Source organism: Sparus aurata, chromosome 16 (genome assembly GCF_900880675.1).
Source record: "Sparus aurata chromosome 16, fSpaAur1.1, whole genome shotgun sequence".
In the NCBI taxonomy this organism is placed as follows: Eukaryota; Metazoa; Chordata; class Actinopteri; order Spariformes; family Sparidae; genus Sparus; species Sparus aurata.
Window position 1 is genome coordinate 19,934,589 of NC_044202.1, and position 27,130 is coordinate 19,961,718.

The 27,130-nt window shown below is 38.4% G+C and overlaps 1 protein-coding gene across 1 annotated transcript; it reads left to right on the forward strand.

Annotated features, from left to right (window-relative positions):
* Positions 1-803: 803 nt before the first annotated feature.
* LOC115565931 (calpain-1 catalytic subunit-like) lies at positions 804-26,998 on the forward strand. Its single transcript, XM_030391602.1, has 22 exons — positions 804-970; positions 2,607-2,859; positions 4,717-4,786; positions 4,870-4,988; positions 5,773-5,906; positions 6,018-6,192; positions 6,727-6,801; positions 7,002-7,087; positions 7,637-7,711; positions 8,978-9,138; positions 17,808-17,965; positions 18,761-18,772; positions 18,871-19,079; positions 19,213-19,252; positions 19,424-19,492; positions 20,548-20,605; positions 20,722-20,783; positions 20,917-20,985; positions 23,132-23,210; positions 23,690-23,806; positions 24,663-24,715; positions 26,491-26,998. The coding sequence occupies exons 2-22, from the start codon at positions 2,623-2,625 to the stop codon at positions 26,515-26,517; spliced, it is 2,085 nt and encodes a 694-aa protein (XP_030247462.1). The 5' UTR covers positions 804-970; positions 2,607-2,622; the 3' UTR covers positions 26,518-26,998.
* The last annotated feature ends 132 nt before the right edge of the window (positions 26,999-27,130 follow it).

A 27,130-nucleotide genomic window follows, 5' to 3' on the forward strand; every position in this document is an offset into this window, starting at 1 on the left:
CATAGCCAGGGGGCAGTGCATGTTGTGTCTCCCAGTGTTCAACATGCCTTAAACACAGAAGTGGGCTGTCATACAAGAATAAGCTTGCAGGTTTTTATCAGTTCATTTCTTCCATGGAAAGCAGTTTGGCACAGCCTTCGAATTTCTTGAGAAGCGCTTGCATCTTCGTGCCAAACGGAATGTAAACATAAGCAGCCACTTGAGCTGATTGTGGTTTCAGGGATTGATAGCAAAGTGGAAGTAAACCTTCTTGCCAAATATACATACAAATCACACACCTATCAGCCATAACTTTAAAACCATTAACCGATGAAGTAAATTACAATCATCATCGCCGTTACAATCAAATGTTCTTCCGGATAGACATTGGGGACTGGCACTTATTGTGATGCTGGAAGCCAGAATAATGCCACCAGATTCCAGAGTCGCTACATCATTAAATATTGTGTCTAACATGTTCAGCACAATAACTAAACTGTTTCGAGGATGATTTCTGGATATGTTTACTGTGTCAACCAGACAATGGTATGGAAGTCATTAAAAAAAATGTAGAAAAAAAAAAAAGACACTGGTGTAATGCTGACTGATAATTGACAAGCCCTCTACTCTAGTGCTTTGAAGATAACCGTACTGTATAAACAAAGTAGTACAGGCTTATTACAGGCTATTATTTACAGGCTCTGCTTTTACTGCATGTGAAACTCTCTCTCTCTGTTGCCCAGTCTCTCTCTCCGTCTCTCTCTCTCTCTCTTTGTCTTTCTCTCTGTCTGTCATATAGGAGTCAAAAGCAAAACTACAAGATTACACGGCAGGTGATCATAGATAGGGTTTCTCAAAAGATTTCTTATCAGTCCTACTAAGTAACACCTTGCACACGTGGGAAGCCTCAGGCATTTACAGGTATTATTTAAGACAAGGAGCTTTTACCTGCAGAACCACCCACCCACTCATTCTCTCTCAAGCCGTTGAGGTAAGGTCTTCAAAGACAGCTTTCTTTTCAAAACAGTTCATTTCACAATATAGAAGCTTGCTGTATATTGATGTTAAAGCCTAGTCTGACACTTTTTGCTGCAGGAAACCAGGCAGCATGTTATTTTATTCATTTTGACTGACTAAAATGGATATGTGAGCTCTAGACAAAGTTGTCTACAATATATACATTACTGTACTTTTTGTACTTTACACTGTATAGGGATACATAATCAGGATATCTTTTGAAGCCCCAAATATACAATCTAGGAGGTCAATGGAATATTTAGGATGTGAATATATACTATTAGTTGTATCTAATATGTTTTACAGGAGATTAGATTAGAAGATTACAGGAAGAAATACTATTGGACAGCAATACTGCAGACTGATGTTTTTGTAGGTTTCATAGTTTTTTGTCAAATGTTTTAGTCCATTTCTGATACGAACAGATTAAATTGAATCGAAAAAGGAAAAGGAAAAAAAATATTATTAGTATTAAATTCAGTCTTATGTGGAAAAAGAAGCAACATCAGAGCAGCTACAGTTTTTTATAATTAGTGAAACAGTTCCTATTTAAATATAGAAAATAGAAATGTAAGTATTTTCAGCTTTGTAATTCCATTTGATGGAAATTGGAAGACTTCAAGTATTTCTAACTGAACTGTGAACTGTTAAATTATGTAACTAAAGGATTTGAGTACAACTGAGTTAATGTCAAGTTCATATGATTCAAAATTTTTAAATGTTTTGAATCATTACAAAACTGCCTTAACTAGTCTTCTCAAATTCAGTTGGGGCATTATGTCGTTTTTTGGAGAGGAAATTCAAACTCAGAATGTTAAAATAATAAACAAAATAATAAGGTCCCCAGAATACCGTTTAAAGCTTAAAAAGCAGTTGGGTCTCCTTACTATAAACAGTGAAACATTATGAAATTGTGTTGTCATTTAAGTTCAGTTTGTTTTTGCAGTTTATTCTGTCACGAATACAACGACAGTTTACTTTCATTTTTTTTTTTTTTGGTAAAAAAACAAGGGCATAGCACAAAGGGTCGCTGAACTGCTTAAGTAGAAGGTGAAATCTTGAACCACAGTGAAAATAGCAGTAAAAATCCCTGAAGTTTACCATTATTAAGAATTAAAGCTGAAGTGGAGCAAAATATATATTTCTCATCATTTGTAGCTATTTGCTGTGTAGTTTTGAAACAGCGATACATAAATTTTCATCCATTTCATCATTTTAGAGGTACAAACAACAAGTATAAAGCTGGCTCTTCAATGTCTGAGCTTGTCAACATTTAACAGCAACCAAACTTGTTTTTATATATAAATTTGATGCTAATTGCTGCTGTAGATGTGAGGGATTTGGCAAAACACATTTCCAGAACAATGTAACTTGTTATTCTTACTCATGTGATTAGTCATGAGTATCATTTGAAGAGTATAGTGTTAACCCGTCAAGCAGAGATCACCACACTTGCACAACCTATACTGAAATGTACTGAAGCCGTTCTGGCAGCCTGTGGTGGACCAAAACTCTACTGTGTTGTTTTTTTCCCACTCATCTGCTACTGTCTGCCAAATCATTTAATGTAAATGCCAAAATAGTTATTCATCTAAATTTTCTGAACATAGCCCAAACACTGCAACAATGCCTCCTCCCGGTGTGTGCCTGAACATCTTGGAGGCTCGTCAAAAGCAAAATGGATATGGGAGCGCCACCAACCCTGAGAAATTCCTCAACCAAGACTACAAGTCACTGAAACAGTCCTTCGTCATCCAAGGATTAAGGTACATCGATAAGATGTTCCCCCCTGACAGGAACTCCATTGGCTATGGGGTTCTGAGCCCTTCTGACCTGGAAAAAGTTGTGTGGCTGAGGCCAGCGGTGAGTGATTTGGAAGGGTTAAACCTGTGTCACAATAAATGTTAAAGTTTAATCAAGCATCAGTTTGTTGGAGTTACCAGCAGAGAGATAAACTGATTCAGCTGAGATTAATGGAAGCATCTTCGATGGATTCAGACAGTCACATTTTCATGTTTCATTGTTTTGTTTTTTAAATATTTTGAACGACTCCCATTTCAGCTGCTGGTTGACACGGTAAAATTATCCAGACACACCAGTTTCTGATTGTTGAGTGAAAGCCAGTCGTCAAACAGAAAAAAACAGACAATTCTCAACATGCCATTCTGATGGTTTATGTTTAGGGACTGTACAAAAGTTATTGGGGTGAGTAAGGCTGAAGCTAGTCTAGCTTACCGAATGTGGACTTAACATATAAACTGGCCAATGGCCACTTGTAGTCAGCATGCTCCCCTCTGCTATCCATCTGCGTTTTACTGTTATCAAAATCCTAGTCTCTACAGGAAACAATAAAGACCTCCAAGGTAGCAACCTACATGCTGAAAACTGTCTGTGTTCATGCCTAAAATCATGAAAAAACAAAAGTGTGAAAACAGTGAAGCACACTGTGTCTTCAGTCCAGGGGCCTCATTTTGCAATGTTGGCCTACTGCTTCTGATCTAAAATCATAGGGCCTTATGGTGGTGCAGTGATACACCAATCGAATCAGTCAGTCAGCATTAAACCACAGCATAGCCGATAGTGCGGATAGAATGATCTTTCTCTCCTGGAAGTATGAACATTACTTTGTGCTCGTCAAAATTAAAGACAAAAATGTAGTGAGTTGTCAATTATGTGCAGGTGTAAATAACCTATCCACATCAAAGAGTAGCAATTCAAATCTTTTGAAGCGCCTGTTGAAGCAACACGCTTTTCGACAAAGCTAGTAATGAAAGATCCCAGCCCTACGGATGCTGAAGGCGCCACTCCATGCAAACAACCAAAGCTAGCTTTTACATGGACTGCAGTGCAGCCGATAAGTCAGGCAGGGCTGGATAAATTGATTACTAGGTATGTTGTCGATGACATGCACCCTCTGTCAACTGTTGAGTCAGTTGTCTTCAGGCAACTAATAAGCAAAATACCAGTGACAAATAGAGGCTCGGGGCTAATGTGCAGGAAGTTGTTTTTCAGCTATTTAGACAGAGAATATGCTAAAATGCAGGTTGAGCTAAAACAAATATTTGAGGGTTTACAACATGTCTCTACCACAGCAGACATCTGGACTGTTTACAATAAAAGCTTTGTAGGACACCTGCAGCAGTGTCACTTGCGCACTTGCACTTCTGCGTAGCAATTATTACACAAACACCTTTCTGTTGTAAAAAAATATTACTATATATTATATTACTTAACTTTAATAATTAAATAGTGTTCACGTATCAAGCTTCAATTATCAAATGATATCCCAGGCTGAGGGATACTACTGATGCCACGCATAAAACATTTTGTACAGTCCCTTACTGTGTTGATACTGTGTCATTATCGAATAACTTTTTTATTATTTTATCTGTCAAAGCTGGCCTTGAAGTTAACACTTCATGGCCAGTATCCTTCCAAAGTGAAACAAATCTTTACTTAAAAGACTGTACCTCTGGAGCATGCCTGCCTGATTCAGCTGGCTAGAATGCTGAAGCCTCAAATTAGCTTTTTACATATCCATTTTTGTGAGGAATGAAGGGCATGGCAGGAGAGGATCTTAAACTGTATGAAAAGTAGTTGTAAATATAGTGACCAATAAATGTTTAAATGTACACGTGGGCATGTAATTATTGTATTAAGATAGACCTGAAAAATGCAGACCTATCCTTAATTTATCTTTTTACTTTTCCTCTGTTTCAGAACATTGCTCCTAATCCAGCCTTTGTACTTGATGGGGTGTCCAGGTTTGACTTTGGTCAAGGAATACTTGGTAGGAAAAACCTATTTAATTTATAACATTTCAGTGGTTTGGCTTAGTGTTTTCTGACAACTCAATGGCCATCTTCTACTCAGGTAATTGCTGGTTTCTTGCATCTATTGGAGCCTTGACATTCCAGTCTGACATCCTTGGGCAAGTTGTTCCTCTTGACCAAACATTTGATGAGCAATACTGCGGGCTGTTCCACTTCAGGGTAAATACTGACAGCGCAACCAGTTATTATTACTTCAATCACTGAGCACTGATTATAGTGAGACATTCGAGTAGAGTAGAGCAGACGGTACAATGATCTCATCATGATTTATGAAAGAATTTTAATATTGTTTCTTGCAAGACACACACTTTGTATTTGCTTCAGTAAATGACATAAAACAATATGAGCTGATAACATAATCTCACCTCAGAGGCTTTCTGGTAGCTGTCCTGGAAGCTTTTTATCATATCACATGGTCTCTATTAGTAGAAGACCATGTGACCATGGTGTTCACACCTCCAGAGTGGCCGGGGGAGATAGTCTAGTCAACTGTTGTTTTCAAGTTCAAGAATGAAGTCAAGAATGAAGTTTAACAACCACCAGGTTCATTGGCTGAATTTCCGATTTAAGTGTAGAAACAAAGAGGACATCGCTTTTACATATACAATAAGGCCAAACTATTCAAGGCTTCTTCTTTACGTTCATGCATTGGAGGGTTTTATTAGCTTGGCATAGTCACTAAGCATCCAAGCACGTGTCTCACATAAAAATACCTGACTGAAGGTCAATGTTTTATGTGGAAGTATCACATTTGTTAGGCAGAGGCAAAACAACAAAAATATATGTCACTTATTATGAATAACAATGTGAAAATCAGAAATGTATACATGATATTGACCTAAGTCAGGACACATGCAATGTCATGTTTTACTTTCACGTCAACAGTCATTTGATGGTATTTTGATATCAAATAGAAAATGTCATTTTATATATTCTTTAACAGTTTTGGAGATTTGGAAGGTGGGTGGATGTGGTGATTGATGACAAGCTACCAACAATCAATGGGAGACTGATCTTCGTTCACTCTAAAGACCCAAATGAGTTCTGGCCTGCTTTGCTGGAGAAAGCCTACGCCAAGTATACAAAGAAAAATACATCGCTTCTCAGACATAAATATGTTTTCTTATCGCAATATGCTTTTATTTTCTTGAGTATCTGTGAAATTAATATCACATCCACTTGTGTCAGGGTGTGTGGTTCCTACACTGACATGCAGGCTGGGACTCCTGCAGAGGCTTTGATGGACTTCACCGGTGGTGTCCACATGTATATCCAGCTGTCAGCGCCTCCATTAAACCTATGGGAGCTGATGTGCAGAGCTGGCCAATCCAAGTCATTGATGGGCTGTGGTACATCTCAAGGGGTAGGCACAAATATACCAATCAATTTTCATCTTTTTTGTAAAGTGCATATTAGACGTTTTAGAGAGATGAACGAGATAAACGATAAAGTGAAATGTTACTTTTTACAAAGACAGGTTGAAATTTCAGCAGCTGAAATGCTTAATGTGTCAGCTGACTTGTTTTAAGATGTTTTTCTAAGAAAGGGAGTCAGGTAATCACTGAAGAAGCGCATAACCCATCTGCCACACCTCCAACTGATCAGTTACTACTCTTTGTATTTATGTTCTTGAAATCATGGAGGGTTTTTCTATTTCTATTTTCTATTTTTCCAGTGAAAGAATTTTCATTAGCATGCTAACTTCAGTGGATATCCCAGCCTCAAATTGCATAGACACATTTAACATAATGTCATAAACTGTTATTTCTTCACATTCTGTTGATTATTCTAGCTAATCTTTGAATGTTTTAAACTAGAATTCTTACATAATGCACCTTTAATTTTGAAATCTTGGGAAAGTCAGTTTCCAGCATTGATGAATGTCCTGGGTTTGTAGGACACTCCTGCCAACACTGTATTGCCGAATGGATTGGTCCAAGGACATGCCTACACTATTACGGGTGTGAAGGAGGTGAAGAAATACACTTGTAGCATTGCATTTGGATTTAGAAAAAAATCTTCTAACACATCTCTGATAGTTATCATACAGATCACTGTCTGTTTTTTTAAACTCCGACTGAAGCTCAATTTTACTACTGATTTAATAAATAAGTTATTGCATTTGAACCCATATGTTAACAATGGTGCCGTCATCCATGATGCCTGCTGCAGGTGATAAGCCAAGGGAAACTGGTAAAGCTGGTGCGTTTGTGGAACCCTTGGGGAAAAGGGGAGTGGAAAGGAGACTGGAGTGATTGGTAAGAACAACTCCCAACAACTAGTGACTGTTTTACAAATACATGGCTCTTATGTTTTGTTGTAGAAATACTAAATTATTTTCCATCGACAAAATAATTGAAGATGTAGTTATTGTCATACGCAAAACACATTTCTTAAGGATGCATTTCACCACTTTTCAAATCTGCTTTTAGTGAAAGCCAACAGGTTTCTAACAGCCAAGTGTCTTGCTTTTCTGAAATATGATCCTGTGAGTGGTATTTACTGTGCATTCCCATAGATGATGTAAAAGTATGTAAAAGGTTATGTGGAGCAGGGATAATGGGAGCCTGCTTAAACTGTCCGGTAGAACTCTCCCCCTGGTCTTTTTAAACTGGTTTTGTATTGCCGGTGAAGAAAGCCACTGTAATGCAATGCCTTAAAGGCAGCTTAAATGGGCCTCTTTAAATGGGCCTCTTTTTTTGCAGATCATATCACCTGTACTGTATTTGCATACGTTGAGGCCTTCTCTGTCAGCCTCGGGTCATAACTTGTCTTCTCTCTTACTTAAATGTCGAACCATTTTCAAGGTCATCTCTGTGGAAAACTGTGAGTGCTGAAGATCGGGACATGTGCCTCTCAGTGGCTGATGATGGAGAGTTCTGGTAATCTTATAATCAAATATAAGACAATTATCTAATCATCTGAATCAAGTTCAAGTTCAAGTTAAAATAAACTTTATTAGTTCCCAGAGGTAGATTTTGTTTGCAGTAGTAGCGTTCTTATACACACATATGGGAAAACATAGAGACACAATCACACATCCTCCAACTTAGGACAGTCGAAATAAAAAAATGGCAAATTAAGAAGTTCTTAGAAGTTCTTAAAAAGTTCTTACAGGTCCAGATCATTCTAAGATAGTGAAATAGTACTACTAATAGTAAGAAGAAGATATACAAAATGAATCAATAAAAAATATTTAGGTTGTAAAAACAGACATAATGGGTAAAATATAAATAGATAAGTAAAATAAAATAAATACAGTAATGAGTAAATAAGTAAAAGCAGCAATAATTAATAACTTGTGCAAAAATAAAGTTATTACTTATTCCTCAGTGTAATGGCTACAGGGACAAAGCTGTTTTTGTGTCTTTTTGTTTTACACTGAGGGATTGTAAACCTGTGCCCAGAGGGGAGAAGCTGAAACTCAGTGTGCAATGGGTGGGAACTGTCCTTTAAAACTGAACCATATATGCGTTGTAGCAGTTTTGTGTACAAGGTCTCCATGTTGAGCTGTGGCTCACCTACTAGCCTGCTGGACAACTTTACTATTTGGTTAAGTGAACTTTTATTTTTCAAAGAGAGGTTCCACAAGCAGGCTGCTAATGTAAATAATAAAACCGATTCAATAAAAGCATTATGTCTTAGAGTAACTGTAAAACAATATATATTTGATGTGTATTATAAAAACTAGTCCAAGGGTCTGATAGAATAAAATGATGAAGTGATGGAATTTTATATCCAAAATGTTAAAAGCTAACCATCATGGTGAAATCATAATGTTCTTAAAAAAACAAAACAAAAAAAACCTCTTTGCTGGCCATTTTTCAAAACCATAACTCAGGAACATAAGGGAAGATCATGATCCTGTTCCATATTTGGTCAGATACTGAATAAGTGTCACTAATCTTGGGCTTGAATCTTGAAATTGCTGTGCTGCTGGGTTGTATGCATGTGTATGAAACAACCCATTACCTCTAACACTAATAGACATACAGTAGCAGTCTACCACAAGCTCATTGGTTTTACTGATATTGACCACCATGTGATGAAGCTGACTGAGTGATTATGTAATTTTAGGGTTTTATATTTTCAGCACAGATCTAGAAGAAAAAAATAAATGTGATCAAATTAATCTCTGATTTTAACAGGATGACCCTGGAAGACTTCTGCAGGAACTACTCAGATATGGACATCTGCTGCCTGTGTCCCGACTTCCTAGATGGAAGCTCCTCTTGTCAGTGGAAGACCACCATGTATGAGGGCAGATGGGTTGCAGGAACCACTGCTGGAGGATGCATGAATAACAGAGGTATTTGAAGGATGTACTCTTAAATTCAATCAAACTTGACGTATTGCATGTACTGTATGTCAGTTTGTTTCCCAATTGTTTTCTTTAGTCTTTATATTTCCCTTTTGTCTGTGACATGACTAATCACAACATGAATGCAAATGGAAAACTTTGTCTACAAAATCTGGTAAAAGATTGCTAAATTTGATGAGGGATATGTAATGTAAACAATATATAAATCATTAAATATAGGGCCAACAAGTGTACTGGACCTTCGTGGTCACACGGCTAGGTTTAGGAACTAAAACTACTTGGTTAAGGTTTAGGAAACTATTATGGTTTCAGTTATAATGAGTACACTGACTTAAAGGTGCCATATTGTGCTCATTTTTAGGGAATCCTGTGTCTGCTAAAATTTTTTTAAATGATTTAATGTTCTGAGGGAGGTGGCTGTATAGTTGTGACATCACAACCTTACAGAAGTCCTGACAGCGAAAGGCACAACTGCTGACTACAGGCTATTCTATTCTCCGTGGAGTATTGAAATACTATCACAGTATTTATTTAGCACCTAAGCCTGCTTCATCATCATTTCACTGTCTAGAATATGACACGAGGGGGAACACAGGGACTTTACTGGGGACATCACACACAATGAACTGACAAGCAGTGCAGTGAGAACAAAGACTCTACACACAGACACTAACGAAAAGATGAGGAACAGGTGAGGGGAGATCAGCAGCTGAGAGGAGTCTGGCTGATGAGCAGAACGCTGGCAGATAGAGGGAGACAAACATACAACAAGAAGGGAGGGGAGAGCACAGAGGGAAGAACACAGGAGACACTGGAAGGACACAAGGAATCAAAACATGACAGACAACAAGAAGACACTGAATCCTGAGTCATGACACTCTCAGAGTACTGTTGTTAAGCTTCTCTCACACCCTAACTTAACTTAAGACTCTTTAAAACTGTCCCTGACCCCACAGTCTGAAGTGCTTAAGATAAGATAAGTTAGGACTAATAACCTTTGTTTAACACACTTCTTTATCTCACATTGAGTTCCTACTCCAGGTCAGTCAGTAAATTATTAAATCATCTTTATTTGTAGGGACCATGTACAGCATTAAACATTAATGTTGCCAGTTGATGCATTGCACCAGAGTTAGCTTAGAGATAAATTACATCTGTAGTCCCTTGGCCAGTTATAATCAAAACCTCACATAGGCATCACTGAAAAAAACAAACAAAAAAAACAAAACAATAGTAAACAGCCAAGTAACACAGATCAGTACATCACAGGCACAAAATACATACACACACACACACACACGCACACACACAAAATATGTTATTCAAGTTAAAGGCAGTGATATAACATCAGTAGTTACAAAATTGAGTGTCTTTCATCAGATTTTTCTTTTTAAAGAGTGTTCCACTGAGTCATGGCTTTCACAGAGAAGGCTGACTGCCCAAAGGCGGTGCAACAGAAGGGTACAAAACATTCTCTTGTCGAAGATATTCTTGTGGATTTTATGGACTATGGATTCGGTGGTGCCAAACCTTTTATTCACAAGACACACATTTGAAAATAGTTTAAAGTTGTCAAAGCTCAGAAGATGGTGCTTCTCCAAAAATCCTACAGTGCATCTGGTAATTTTATTTTACAAATTTGCACTCCATGACGTAAATCTCGATGTCTACCAGTTCCTACTTTAAACCATTTTCCCATGATGGATTTCTTGCATCCTACCAGTAGCATACGAAGTTGCATTTTGTTATCGAAATTCCAATTTCCGAACAATATCTTACCCAAATACAGAGTTTCACATTTGAAGGGGATGTTTACCTCAAATATGTTATGAATCTCCTCCCAAAATGTTCTAATAACCTGGCAACTCCAGAATAAATAAAAGTAATTCGCTCCATTAGTCCCACAGAGTCTCAAACAAGCAACACCACCACCTTGATGTTGTTTCTGGATAGTGGTGTAACAAAAAAAATCACACAGTATTAGGAAAATTCTCTCTATAGGTTCAAACCTTTTGAGATCCACTGTCGCTGGCATATTTTCTCTCAACTCTCAGCAGAAATCAGAACATTTGCCTCTTTTCTATTCTGTGCTGTCTTGCTTCGATTGTTGGTTTCCAATATACAATCTAAAAATGATTTTTTTGCATGTTCCGGAATTGAGTAATGATAGAAATACCTGCTGAAACTCTCATTCACCTATTTCTAAAGCCTCTTTTAGGTTTTGGTTAAAGTAATGCCTAACTTGCAAGTATCTATAAAAGTCATCTTTTCTCAACCCATATTTATTCTGTAGAGCTTCAAAGCTCTGGAATGCTCCCTTGTGAATGAAAATGATAGATAGTTAAACCTTTTGAGGTCCATTCCTTAAATCTGCCATCACTTTTATTTGGTGCAAAACTTTAAAGCGAAACTCTCGCCAAAAAGCAACCGAGGCTTTATTTGGGATTGAATATGAGTCAAACCTTCGTGTAAAAGCATAATTACGACGAAAGAGGCACTTTTAAGATTTACCGTAGTTTCAGTTTTCGGCACGTTAATTTTGAACGGGAGAGCTAGGGGCAAGACATGCTAGCATCAAAATCGCTATTTTTAGAACACTAAGAAGGCTCGACACAACATGAAACTTTCCTCGTAGCATCACCAGGGTCTCTACTCATGAACCATAGCATTGAGAACATTAACATTAACATTCAGAACAACTACTCACGTTAGCTGCTGCATCTCCTGCGCGTCGCCGTCATGGAAGGCAAAAAGTGTTGATCCCCGAGTGCGACCTGACAGGCAGGAGAGTAATGTAAATAGTGTATGTTGGTGATTATAGGCAGACTACTTGTCTAGGCTGAGCTGCGTAATAATATTCTTGTAGACAGGGAAGGCCCATTCTGCCCTTTTCTATGTTTAATTGCAAAGTTCTATATTTACTCCTGGCCTTATTCCCTTGCTATATGTATCTTAATAATAACCTGTCCCAGTCTAAATTTTGTTTGGGTGGCATTTAAGTTGGCAGACATTAAAAAAGGTACAGCACTCATGAAAGAACATTAATCCTCATTGATTCAATCCTGGAGCTTAAACTCAAAAGGGGATAACATTTAATCTTTTTATGTCTGGATTTATCCTTGACTTTAAAGGTCTGTAGTTGTAGTTTTTGAATAGTCCTTTGGCAATGTGACTCCCAGATATTTTATATACTCTGCATTCCCATTCCATTTATACAGTTTCCTTATCTAAGTTGGTGGGTCATAGTTAAGTGCCAATAACTGGGTCTTATTCATGTTAATTTTGTATCCAGATAGTAAACCATATTCCTATAGCATTTTCACAAGTTTTGGGAGTGTGTAAACATTGCTGTTCCTACTTACATTCACAGTAGCAGTCACAGTAGTCATTTCTTGGTTTTGTCACATCTTTAGATGTGTAGCCTGTATTTCTAGTTTGCACTTGCCCTCCAATAAATAGCTTAATAATAAACCAGTGTTTTATTGCTTTTTAAGAACCAGGGCTGAATTGCATGTCTTCCAAACCTCAGTATTATGATAATGTGAATAAACTCATGTTGACAATAATTTGTTGATATAAATGAAATGTTAGTTGCATATCACTCACAGCTACACAGGATATACAGCTAAAAAGTTTGCTTTCTATAAGTACTTTGTTCATTAATTTTACATTAATCAATCTACATATTGTGCTATTAAGGCCTGAATTTTTTTTTTGCGCACGCACATACTGCCCTCTTCGGACTTTGAGCCCCTGCCCCTCTATAATCATGTGCACGTCCCTGTAATAGAGTGCTGCAGATGTTTCAATTATGGTGGTATAAAATCCAAATTCTAATAATACTTCATATAAAAAAGGTCATACTGAGTCAAGCTCTTTCTCAGCTCTTTCTCAGCATTTAAACTTATAATAAGAGTCTCCAGTTTTTGTTGTGTAATTTCATCTCATGACGTGTGTTGTTTTCCTGATGTTGTCTTGGGTCTATCTATGCTTAATGAAACCCGTCTGGTCTGTATGTATTAGTTCTAGTAGGATCAGTTCCAGCCTTTTAGATAATATGGAGGTGTTTAACAGTTTATAATCAAAATTCAAACAGGACAATAGTTCCCACATTCTTATTTGTCCTGCCCCTCCTTGAGAATGATGGAAATGATTGCATCTCTCCAGGAGAGGGATCTTTTTTTCTTTTCCAGCACCCAGTTACACATTGTCAATAGTGTTGGAACTAACTGGTCCTGCATTACTTTATCCTATTCCAAGGTAAAACCATCTGTCCCTGAAGATTTCACCCCTTAGTCTCCCAATTGCTAGTTATTCTATTCATATTTAAGATATTAATTTATCTTTTTGATAGTTTGTGTCCTTCAGTAAATGTGACAAAGACACAAAGGCGTCAATCTGGTGGTCATCGCTCATTTGTGGTTGAGAATATGGTGCATTGTAATAGTTTTTAAAAGATTTTTTCAAGACTAGTTTCTATTAATTTTGTTGTAGGGCTTACTATTTTGTGTATTGTTTTGTCAGCTTGTTGTTTTCGTATCTTATATGATAAAAGCTTGACCTCCCTCCTATCTTGTCATATTGTTGCTTTGTAAGAATAAGTTTGTTTGTTTTTATTTCTTGTGTATTTATCTATATATCTTTTTCTTTCTTTAGTTTTATAATTGTAGATTTAATCCTATCCTGGAGAGTTTCTGAATGTTCTTTTGGGGAGTTTCTTCAATTTGTCTTCCAAGTTTTAGAGGTTTTGTAAGAGATGGGCTGTTATCTTCTCTCTAATCTTGGCTTTTAGTGCATCCCAGGGCAGAGATGTTGTCACCTCTTTGTTATCACTGTGTTTCAAGTACAATTTAAATTAAATGTTCAGTTTTTCCTTGGTAGCTGGATTATTGTTATTATGTTTGAGTTCAACCACCAGAGAGCAGTCTTCATCTTAGTATCAAGGTGGACCAACATGTAAACAGGACTATGATCTGAGAGAGTGCTGGGGCCTGTTTCATATTTATCAAATCTGTAAAGGTCTTTTTTAAATGTAAAAACGTAGGCTAACGGAGAATAGACTTGATGAGCAGAAGAGTAGTGTGTGTAGTCTCGACCAGTCGGATTCACCTCTCTCCACACGTCTGCAATATCCAGTTCATGCAAAGTATTGATTATTTTACTGATGCTTTTTGCTTCAGACTTTCCATTAGAAGAGTTCATCTTCGTGTTTCGAATATTAAAGCCACCACCACATATCAAAATCCCTTGGCTTTTTGTTCACATTAATGAAAAGAAATGTAAAAAGGACCAGTCACTACCAGGAGGGACATACACATTGAAGAGACTCATCATTTTGCCTATCCACCTTATTCCTGACTTCGTGAGTTTACCCATGGTTCATAGCGGTATTCGGTTATGCTCTTCCAGTTGAACTGGATGACCTCGGTGTTTACGTTAATGTAGCTGTCATGCTCGCTCTAAAACCGGCTTTTAACACAAAGAAAACGACAGAATGGATAAAAATCGGCGGTGGATACACAGTACAGATGTTTTAATAAGTCGTGAGGACAGTTCTCACAGTGCCTCACCCGTCAGTTCTCACGGAGTAGGCAGATGACATGAAGCATTAGCACGGCATTAGCCTGACGTTAGCGATGTAGCTAACGTCGGGCTAATGCTTATCTTATATTTTCTGAAGATGTTGACGGGTGGAGAATTACGCAGTTACAAAAGCACAGAAGCATACAACTACCTGCACAGTAACAAAATAGGGAAAGTACTGTTGAAGAAACACAGCGAGTTTATATTTCTGAAGGCAGCAGTAGCGCCCAGCCAGAGTGTCAATCAAGCTAAACATACAGCGTGGACAATGCTGAAGGAAAGTGAAGCCGTGGAGAAAGGCGGCTGCTCGGACGTTGCCGGGTTAGGAAAGTCATGCAGCAGCTATTCTGTGGAAGATATTCATAAGCCCAAATATTTATTTTAGTGTCAAAGCCGCGAGCCGCGCTAGTCTCCGTTCCTCCTTCCTCAGCATGGCGTGTAGGGCGCAGGGCAGGACAAGTTTGTCTCAGTGGTTGATGTACTACACGAGACGTTTCTGAAAAAAACTTCAATTTTCATGAATTGTTGTGGCAACCAACAACGGCACATGTTGTACCTGAGCTCATTTTAAAAACAATTTAGCTCTTATGACCTAACGCTAGTTGTTTAGGGCTAGCTTAGCGGCAGCGGCCATCATGCAGTTGCAAGGCAACCGGAAACAGAAAACCGCCGGCGGAAGTAGTTATCTGTCATGGCAGCCCCCATAGGCTCCCGAGGAAACAGGTGGATAGTCATGACAAATCTATCTTCTATATCTCTATATTTAAATATGTGTCCATGATTTACAGCACTGAATATCAAAATTGCCACTCCTCTCCACCTCCCTGATCCGTGGGAGGAGAAGTACATATATTTAAATCCCATTTTATTTAATTTAGCATGTTGAAAGTCGTCTAGGTGAGTTTCCCACAGGTATCCTATTTGGATTTTTCTTTCTTTAGTTTGACCAAGTTTCCCCTCTCTTAATTGGAGTGAGTACCCTGTTTATATTGAGGTCTATTTTGCATCTAAGTGACTCCCAGCTCAACTGCTAACTTTAACTTGGTAAGCTCCCCCTTCCCCTCTAGAATCAACAGGCAGTGAACAAATTAATAACCAAACATCACACTAAATGACATACACCTTAACAAATAGTCTGTGAGACTTTCTACGTAGGGGTCTGTTGGCCTGTCCCTCATGAGTCTCACGTAAAAGGCTCCAAGGGGAACCCTTCCTCCTGTCCAGTGAAAGGGGCCCTTAGCAATGGCAGCAGCAAAGTAACCACCTGAAAGTCGGGTTTGTCCTTAGTGAGTCTGAGATCCTCACTGAGTAAATTTTCAAAGAATGTAACCATCGTTGGTGACTCCTTCTCTGCGCCTTCTGGCACCCCATAAATCCTCACGTTCTCACGTCTGGAGCGACCCTCCAAATCTATTAGCTTATCCTCTAGCTTCACGTGAGGCATTAGCATCTCCGTCATGACTTCTTCCATGTTTGGAGCCTCTCCTCTGCTTTCTTGATACACTCCTCCGCTTAATCCAATCTGATGTTCGCCTTCAAAATTTCTTCCTTAATTGTCTCTAATTGTTCTTTGGTTTCCTTGCTGATCACTCTTAACTCTTGCAGAATAAGCTCCAAATCAGCAATTTCCCCACTCGAGCTTGCATAATTTATCCCATCTTGCTGCTATTTACATTCACCACTAATTATTAGCTAGCTGTACCTCGTCTTCTTCGCTCACTTCAGCTTTCTGTGGCAATTATTGCTCAGTTTCTTGGTAGATGTCTTACCCCCTTTCTTTAAGCATTTAGTCAAAATGAATTTCTAAGTTTGTATGGGAGTATATTAATGATTACTCTGATCCGGTCGGGAGCTCTCTTTCAATGCCACCATCCAGGAGATGGTCCACCCAGAAGTCTATGCCAGAATATTTAAACTAATTTACTGTTTCAATCTTCTCAGTCTTTGGTTTGGGAGAAGAACATTCACTTTGTTTTGCGTACGTTAAGGCTAAGACATGACTGATCAATTGTGATCCTTTCCATAGCAATCGTCAACTTCCCAGCTGCTGGTTCAGTTGCCTTTGCATATGTATATAAAACAGTGTCATTGGCATACATTTGTATATCTATCCCATTGCACATCATGGAGATCATTAATATAAAGATCAAATTATAGAAGGTCTAACACAGAACCTTGAAGCACACCCATTGTACACTTCAGATTGCTCGACAATGTTTCATTAACTTTAACATACTGCAACCTATCAGATAGGCTTGAAGACCTCCATGCCAGCATTCTAAATGAAAACTGAAATCTGGAAAGTTTAAAAGAAAGAAATAAGAACATTGTGATTTATTTAACCAAAACGCTAATCTAAGAATACAGCACCAACCCCTACTTTATCTAGCTCAGATTTTTTTTGCTCTATTACATGAAATGTAGCTGTTTCAGTGGATTGATTTGGTCGAAACCAAACTGCAGTAGATGTAAGCAGTAATTGCTTGTATTGAGATACGTTGGCAGTTGGCAGCTTTCTCAGCAACTTTGGATAATGCTATATGCTTATAGGTCTTTCATTGCTGGCTTCATGAGAGTAACATCACAATAACTTGTATCCAGGCACTAGGAAAAGTGTTATGTTGAAAATCAGATGAATAATGGGTGGATCACCAGTATATTAGTGTTATTTAATAAACATGGTGTCAAACTAGAAAGCATCTTGCATTGTTCCTAAGGCTTTAAAAATCAACATGTCTGTGGCCCCTCTACTCCCCAACGTTGAAGCAGGGCAGGTAAAGGTTGCAATAGAATTCTGTTAAAATGCTCGCGAAACTTTAATACTCTCCAGCTCATGCAAGTACTTGACTTAGCATGTCCTTTAGTCTTAAATAGGTGAGCAAATCACAAATGCCATATGTTTCAAGTTATGAAACTGTAGATTTAGTCATACATTACTGAAGATTATTAACTGAATTTTCTTTTAAATAAATAATAAATACGTTTTAATTTTAATAGTGGTAGTTTAATCACATAGCTATGATTTGCGAATTCATATAGTGCAAACAAACTTTGTTTTTCTTGTTGTCCTGCAGACAGTTTCTGGACTAATCCACAGTTTCGGGTCACGATTCATGGAGAATATTCTGCGGAAAATGGTAGTAAAAACATTCTGCTGTCTCTCATGCAAAAGCCTGACAAGAGAAACAGGCGCCTGGCCCAAAATCTCCACATTGGATACTGTGTATTTGAGGTAAATATTACCCAATATTCTGTTTACTATTATGGATATTTCATGCATACAGTAGACATGGAAGGCAGCTGAAGTTGTCAGAGTATGTGAAAACAACAATGGAACAACATTATCTGTTGACCACAGTTTTGAGCCTTTTTGGGCTTTGAGAGGCTTTTTCAGTTCAAAACTGAGGCTTCTTCTGTTCAGAGTCGTTCACAACACAGCACAATAATACATTTAATTTAAGGATGACATAATTATGGATTAAGGTTAGCAATATTGCGCATTGGCATAGTTTTAAAAAAGGTTCCATCTACATTCATGAATCTATGGTTAAATGCCCCACCAGGCAAGCACGAGTGTTTGATTGATATTACATGACTGTGTGTTAAGTTTGGCAAAGTTTGAATGCTGAAATGCTAATGGTGGCTTTTCTACATTTGCTGCAATGTGTATGAACTGCCACCTTCAGTGAGGCCTTTTTACTGTTTCTGAAAATCATTTCTAAAATGTCTTCTTTTTTTTTTTTTTTTTAAACTAACAACACTTTTAATTGAGTACAGTACTTAAGTGTTTTTTTTTCCCAGTAAACCAAAGTAAACACATTGACTGGACGACCAGCAAAGTCCTACCTGTCTGTAGGTTAGACAACAGTTAGCTCACAAGACAGTTTTAAGCCTTGTCAGATTATTTCAAGTGACTCCAAGCATGTAATGATAAAACAATATTCTAATTGAAAATGTGACACTTATTAACTGAACTGACTGCTTCTCCCCCCCCCCCCAATATGAATTTCCACTGATTTACCTCAAGGTGTCTGAAAAAGTAAGAAACTTCCAATCCTTATACACAATAAACATTCATTACCCACATTGTGCAACTCTGATATAGACAGCTATAAATCTATCTATTAATCATTACAGTACAAAGCACAAAAAGGGAAGTTCCCAGCCTCTTTCTTCAGTACCCATGCACCTGTTGCCCAAACTACAAAATTCATGGACGCACGTGAGGTGATGGAGTTCTTCCTGCTGAAGCCTGGAGAATACCTGATTGTGCCATCTACCTACAAACCCCAGGAGACAGCCTCTTTCATTCTGACCATCCACTCCAAATCAGAGTCCCAGGGATAGTATGCTCACTCTTTCAATTCTCTGCTTCTCAACAAGAAATGACAAATATGAGTCATTAAAAATGTATCTGCATGGTATATGTCCCACAGTACTGGTAATCAGATCTGGACTGTCTTTGGTCTTTCCCCACAGTGAAAACTCTGGTTACCATTCTCAAGAGCCAGTTGAAAAGGTTTGCAAGATTATATATAATATTGTAAAATTGTTGGTATTCATATTATTCTGCCATTGTATTACATCTTCTTACTTTAATGTACATTAAAAATGTCTTGACAATTAAGTATCATTTGTAGTAAAACGGCTTGATTTTTCTTATACTTTCTCTCCTAATTTTATCTCTCAGATCAAAATGACCTCTGATGTTCAGGATGTTGAACACAAGAAAAATCTGTTCCGTCAATACTCTGACAAGGTAATATTTGTCCATTTAAAATATGTATTGCTGATTACCCTCTTAGAAATAAAGATTCTAACTAGAACCATATAGGGTTCTTTGTCATGTTCCACTTGGAACCTTTTCAGAAGGTTCTACATTGAAGCCTCTAGGAAGGCTCCTTTCAGAACCCCATATTAAATCCCTTTTTCTTAGTGTTTCCAATTCTGATTGTATGGGTAGAACCTGGCCCATCAGAAAGCCCAACTGTTTGGAACCCTTCATTAATCACATGCTTTGTAATTTATTCATCTAAATTAATCCCATACTTTATATGAGTTTCTATCAACACCATACAATTTTGAGATACAATTGTATTTCTTGATGGTGGTGTATACATTTTGTCAGCGGAGGAGGTATCCACCAAATACCACATAAGTGGTATCAACAGTTCCTTCTGAGTGTTCACTAGAAGTACATATTCCATTTAGTTTCCAAGCAGCATTTTGTCATCTGCTTCCATCATGTTAACCAAGTAAAAATGGAAGGTTGTATGATTAGTAATGTATGGGATTTTTTCTTAAATAAATCAATCCAAATTGACAACCCAATTAGAAATGTTTATAAAATCCACCATTTTTCACATGTTTTGTTTTAACGCGCAATATTTAAGAATTGGCCACCTGAGCAATTCATACTCAAACAAATAGGGGACAGTATTTCACCAGGGTAACTGCTGCAAACGATAGCTGCCCTTAGCAAGTTAGCTCAGTTAGCTTTGCAGCTAGTGGTCTAGTTCCAGGTCATGGAACTGGAATTAAAATGAGGTCAACTAATGGACACCAGCTATGCAGTTCCGTTCATCAATCAGTTTGTTGGAAAGTTCTGCTGATGTAACCTGCAATGATATTTCTTTTAGGTTAAAATAGCAATCAAAGCAACCTATAAGCCAAATGCACTAGTTGCCTTTATAGGCTTAGTGTGGGGACAGTATTTTTTATTTCTTATATTTTGGCTGTGAGAAAACACACAAATTCAATCTTAAACAAAAATTTACCACAGTCCATTATATCTTGTTTTCATTTCATTTCTAGTACGACGAGGTGGGTGCTGAGCAGCTCCAGGGACTGCTAAATGATCAAATCCTGAAAGGTTTGAACTGTTAAATTAATAAAACAGTATGAGTTCCAAGTACAGTAGAGTGCATTGTAATAATCATAAATAGCACTGCCTTGCGCTGATTTATGTTTGGTTTTTTTTGTTTGTAGGAGACCTGAAATCTGGAGGCTTCTGCCTTGATGCCTGTCGCAGCATGGTTGCTCTGATGGATGTATCCTGTTGTGATGCATGTTTTATGAATTATTATTTGGTATAACTTACACACCTAAAATCATACAATGTTGTGCAAAAGCTAACTGCTTTTATTTTTATTTAAATTGTTACCTTAATGTTGAGTTAAAAAGTCATCAATCACCGGCAAACTGAATGGGGAGGAATTTGTTCGTCTGTGGAAGAAGGTTGTCAAATACAAGGTAAAAGAAACTAAGCTTAAACCTTTCATACTGACTGAAAGAGTTTTGATTTTATCTTATTTACATAGCCAGTATTACTGTATAGTAGGGGTTTCACCGAATAATCGAATATTCGACTATCAAAACCACTATTCGACGCTGTGCGTGATAGTCGAGTATTCGTCTTTTTCTTGTTTTTCTTTTTTTCAAAAGCCTGGTGCTGTAATAAAGCGGTGAAAAGGCATCTACATTACTGATCTACCGCAGATATGCAGCTGGGGGCATGTGAGACTAGTGCAGTGTGTGTGTATGTGTGTGTGTCGTCAACACGCAAGGGGCGCCAAGCAGCAGACAGGAGACGAAAAAAAAAGAGAAAGGAGACTGAAAGTAACATGGCTGAGGCGGCTCTCAATACTCGCCTGCAAGTATCCACGGTCTGGAAATACTTTACCAAAACAGATAAAACCGTTAGCTGCAATATATGCAAGGCTACCCCAAAGTACCATGGCAGTACGACTACATTGCATAACCATTTGAAGCTACACCCGGTCACGGCTAGCTACAGCAGCGGCGACGTTAGCGAATAGAGAAGCACCAACAACAGACAACAAGACAAACTTCTCCACACGTCAGATATCCGACCAAAGAAAAAGGAAAATAACAGGTCTGTTGGTGAATTTCATTGTGAAGGATATGCGACCGCTTGCTGCAGTGTCTGGAAATGGCTTTAAGGACATTATCCATTTTTTCGAGCCGGGTTACATTATCCCGTCCCATAGGACACTGTGGAACAACATCACACACCAGTATGATGAATTGCGAGTGCAATTAGCAACTGAAATGTATGGCGGGTGGATAGTGCCAGGGTACCCCTACCGCAGGAGACTCTCGTGTGACATCAACGTCTGAACTGGCGTCGCCAGTGCAAGTCGTCGTTGATAAGTACGTCGCCACACCTACGCCGTCATGCCCCCCCCCCCCCCACACCACACACACATACACACGCGCGCGCACATACCATCAACCAACATATTAACATAATTTATCTAAGATTGTTTTTATTTATTTTTATATCAGCATCTCATGTAGCCTATAACATTTATTAAATAGGTCTACTTTATTTTGTATATTGCATGTTTCCACCTGATTCTTTTATATTATATACTTATTGATGGTACACAAATAAAATAAAATAAAATATACCTGGCTGAAAAAAAAAAAGGAAACACAACAAGACTCAAACCCGTGCCGCTCCAGTAAAAATTGCAACGGGCATTTGTTGCAGAACTCCTACCAGGTGAGCTATTGAGGTAACAAATAAACATGTAGGGGGGTGTCCTTTTAAGCCACTGTCCCACAGTAGCTGTTAATAGTTATACTAGAGATGTGCTACCCTCTATTTGTTTTGAGCACTTATAGTCTGCCAATTCTTACATGTTGCACCTTTCATCTTAAAAAATTCTGAGTGTGACGACGTACTTTGGTGACAACGTGTGTTTCAGGCGTATATTTTGTTAGTAATTTTAACATACGCCGTCGTCACGTCGCCGTCGATACACTTTCTTTCAATGCACTCGCCGTGAAGTTGCCGCCGGTGTCTCATCTGCTGTCCCATTCACTCCCATTCAAAAATCCACACGGTCAGGCGGTGACGGAAGGGGAGGTTGCTCCTTCTCTGTCTCCTGGTAATCCTTGCATTGGCACTGTCCAACCGCCATAGAAATGAAGATCAGAGTGTTTCACTCACCACAGACCTATGGACCTCTCCCACCATGGAGGCATACATCACCGTGACAGCGCATTATCTCACCGACACCTGTGAGGTGAAGGCAAAAGTCCTCCGCACCTGCGCATTGCCAGAGCGGCACACCGCTGTTAACATCGCTCAGAGACTGACGGACACAATCAGTGAGTGGGGCCTGATGGTGTTCTGCGTTATACATGACAATGCTAGGTCTGGCAGCAGCGGTGCCGCATGGATTTAAAAAAACAAACAAAAACCAGACGAATATTCGACTATTAGTCGACTTTTGGGAAGTATTCGACAAATACTAAAATGCAGTATTCATCAATGCCCTACTGTATAGCAGCCACTTATTGTATTATTAATGCACATGCATCTAAATATAGAGTTGGAAGAATAACCTGATTGTTGTTTTTTGTCCAGGAAATTTTCTTCCTCACAGATGTTTCCCGAACAGGAACACTGTCGCTGAGTGAGCTGAGGAATGCATTTGTAGCTGCAGGTAGACCAGCTATGCTTGATTATAAATGTATCAAAGGTGAACTATGTAGTTTTGAGGAAGACATTTGAACAAACTAAATAAACAAACTCTTCATTTTCATGACTTAATTAACTGGATAAACAAACAGACCTTAAAGGACAACACACTGTAATTCTGTTGTACTGTTGTATTTGCCAGATCCTGCCACGTTTCTACCTTATTTTCCTCTGAGAGCAGCTTATTTGTTCAGATCTTGTTTGTTTGAGTTGTATTATTATCTCACTAATATTGTAAATATAAAAAGTCTTTAAATTTGAATCTCTCTAAAACATACATAATGCCCCTTTAAAATGATATACTACTAAAAATCAAGTAACCAGCTGTGTGCATGTGTGTTGATGCTGAAAATCTTGTCTTCAAGATGTAAAATCACATTAAGATGTTAGAAAAATACATTCCAAAACTCCACCTAAACTCCTTTTTTTTTGTGTGTTGAACAGGAACAAGGGTCAACGATGAGATTCTCAATTTGATGGTTCTGCGCTACAGTGCTTCCTCTGGACACATGACACTGGAGAACTTCATCAGTCTCGTCCTTCGCTTGGACTGTATGCAAAGTAAGTGAAGTCAAGTGGGAAATATAATGGAAATAACACTATAAGGAGTAACTGATTACCATTCTTATCTCATAATAAATTTAAAAAACATATCCTCATATTGGAATCCCCAATAAGAAGGATGCAGTGAAGTACACAATGTGTAATGCTTATGACATAAAGGTGTTACATTCATTCTAAATGTGGCATTACATCTCCTTCCTTCCATTGCATATACGTTAAAACAACGCTGCTGTTTGAATCATCTGCCCCCTCAAGTGGTTGCCAGTTTGTGCCCTAGCTTGTCGCTTACACTAGTTCATGTTTGAACTGTTGCTAACGTAAGCTATAAAACGTTAATGTTACTAATGCTAGCAAATGCTAACATTGCAAATGCTAGCAAATGGTAACGTTAATGATGCGAGCTATCGTTACCATTGCTTACGCTCGCTACCATTAGATAACATTAGAGCAGTATGCTGGTCACATATTGTAGAACTCAACAATTCTTATGTTTTCTTTCTACAAACTGGAAAGGACCAAGACTCTTGATACTGACGAAACAGAGATACACGTGCTATCAATGGCGTTCCACTATTGGCTGAGAAACCTTGTTGGAAGTTGAAACCAACCACCAGAATTTTTACACAAACCTAAACAAAACAATCATTTTGGATCTGACAAACATTTTCAGAATTATCAATTCAAAATCATAATAATATTTTTAAGGAAAAGAGATAAATCTACTCTTATTCTGCATCTTTCTATAAGCAAGGTAAATGTAGATGTTTTTTAAAATTGGTTTGTCTACATAAAAATGTTATCAATATGATCTTTAATGTGATATGATTGATTAGCAATTTGTGTTGCTCAACAGAAATCTTCAAACAACTGTCTGATGGAAAATCCATGAATCTTCGTGAGCTTGAGGTAATAAATTGTTTTCTTCTTATCAGCAGTTCATGGGTGCAACTTTTCACAAACCATGGCTGTTAAATAGGCACATGAACATGAACAGGATTTATTCCTCTTCAGTAGCAGTGACATCATCTGCCCACAGATAACGATGCTATATTAAGAGTTACGGCAACATCGCAGGTTTGGTTGAAACATAAACATTTTTTTTTTAATAATTTTATCAACAGGATGTGAAGTAATATCAATGGAGGCATGATGACTATGTATTGTGTTGCACAGATATATATTGGAGCTTGTGTGCTAAGTATCTAGCCCCAGCCCATCTTGGTCCAAAGCTCCTGCCCTAGACACCATAATCAATGGGTACTCCAAACTCCCAGTCTGGACTGCTAGCTGCACCACTATCTGAGCTAACTGGGCTAACTTAGCTACATTTTGCAGCAGTTAGCAGATATTCTAGCGATATGCTGCCCCATATTTGTTTTGAGTATGACCTTGACCTTGAGTATGAGTTTACCTTTACAAACAGACAGGCTAAGGTGAGCCTCTTGTAGAGCTGGTAGCTGAGCTAAAACATGGTCTCTGAAAGGGACATAAATATGCATCTCATGACTATCAAAGCTCTACCAGACCCTCTGTCTTTCCAGCAGAGACACAGAGAGTCCGGAAGTAGCTACTCATGGCCGATACACGGTGTGTGTGTGTGTGTGTGTGTGTGCTACTATGTGCCAGTCTTTTCCCATTTCCCCTCATCCCCCACGCCTAAGGGCGTTTTCACACCTATAGTTCGTTTTCTCTGGTCTGAATCAGGGACCAACTTGTTACAATGTTGCATATTACCTCGAGTTTGGTTTGTGTTCACACAGCAGCATTTACAAGTGGACCAAAATGTGTGATGTGCGAGGAAACTGCTCTCTAATTGGGCTAAATTTCGAAAACGAAGCAGCAATTCAGCTGAATTTAGCACCAAGCAGACAGGAAGTCAAGCACTGAAACAACAACAATATGACATCCGGTTACTTTTCAAAATAAAACACTCCGTGTTTACACCAGCACACAAATCTCAAAAAAGAGACAAACACAAGCTCTTCTGCTGATCCTTCGGTCGGGAATACTTCGTGTTGATGATTTTATGACACAGACCTATAACTGCGGTAGCGAGTGATCATGTGATTATCGCGGAAACTCCTCGGCCTCGAGACGCCAGCTGTCTACTGTACTGCGCCGTGTCCGACTCAAAACGCAACCGGGGTTACCAGACGGTGGATGGCAGAGCAAAACACCTGATCGGGCCGTAACGCAGCGGACACGTATCCAGTGGAAATTCGGGGTTACGCACTGATGCTTCCTGCAGTTGTGTCGGATCGAGTTGGATCATGTTCTCACCACAAACGAACTGTACCAGAGTTTGTTTGGAACCGGACAGAGACCACCTCTTCCACAAGGTCTCGGTCCGGTTGTTTTGGTTAGCACCCGAGTGCGATTGATGTGTTCACACCTTCCAAACGAACTGCACCAAGGGGGTAAACGCTCCAGGGTTCGATTCAACCGAATTAAACAAGGCAGGTGTGAAAACGCCCTAACACTACCAAACCATGGGCCCTCCTACAGTTACTACTCTCTTAATCCTCTGCTGCTTTTTTTTAAACATGCTGGGAGGATTCTTGCAGAAATCCAGGGTGTAGTTACTTGAGTTAATCTTGACAACACAACTGATCTTATATTTATGCTTTCCGTTCAGTTGTGTATATGTTGTATAAATAACCTGTGTCCGTCTTTATTTTCAGTGGATTCGCATCTCAATGTACACCTAACCCAACAAGAGAGATGGATCGATGAGTCACTTGGATATATAGGAGTAGATGTTTCACTCTTTTCTTTATATTTGCTTTCTTGCACAGTAAAGAAAACATGTATTCGTCATGACATAGTATGAACTGTGACTACAGGGTATTTTTAGCTTGAAACCTTTTGTAGACTGTGTTAGCTTGTATATGGAAACTTTCTGCATGTTAAGATGATAGAATGAGTTACTGCATTTTTGTATCATTAGTAGAACTGTAATGTGGGCTTATCATTTCACTCTGTGCTTTGCAAAATAAAGACATTATGCAAACACATTTAAGGTTTCAGACACAAAGAAACATGCACATTTTCTACACGTTATAGACAAACAAAACAACTCTAAAACTTCTGTCACAAGGTGTGTACCTATACCGGATTGTAAGTTTGATTTTCTATCTTCCTGTTTTCATCTGTTTCTTATTAATAAATATTACTAATACTAAGAGTTAATTATTGACTATTCATTTCATCACATTCCAACCTTCAATCATAAATTCAGGAAACAATCCAGGGAGCAGTGTTTGATTTGGCAGTGATAGCTAAACTCATTTATCTAATAATGTTGAACAATTTCATGATCCA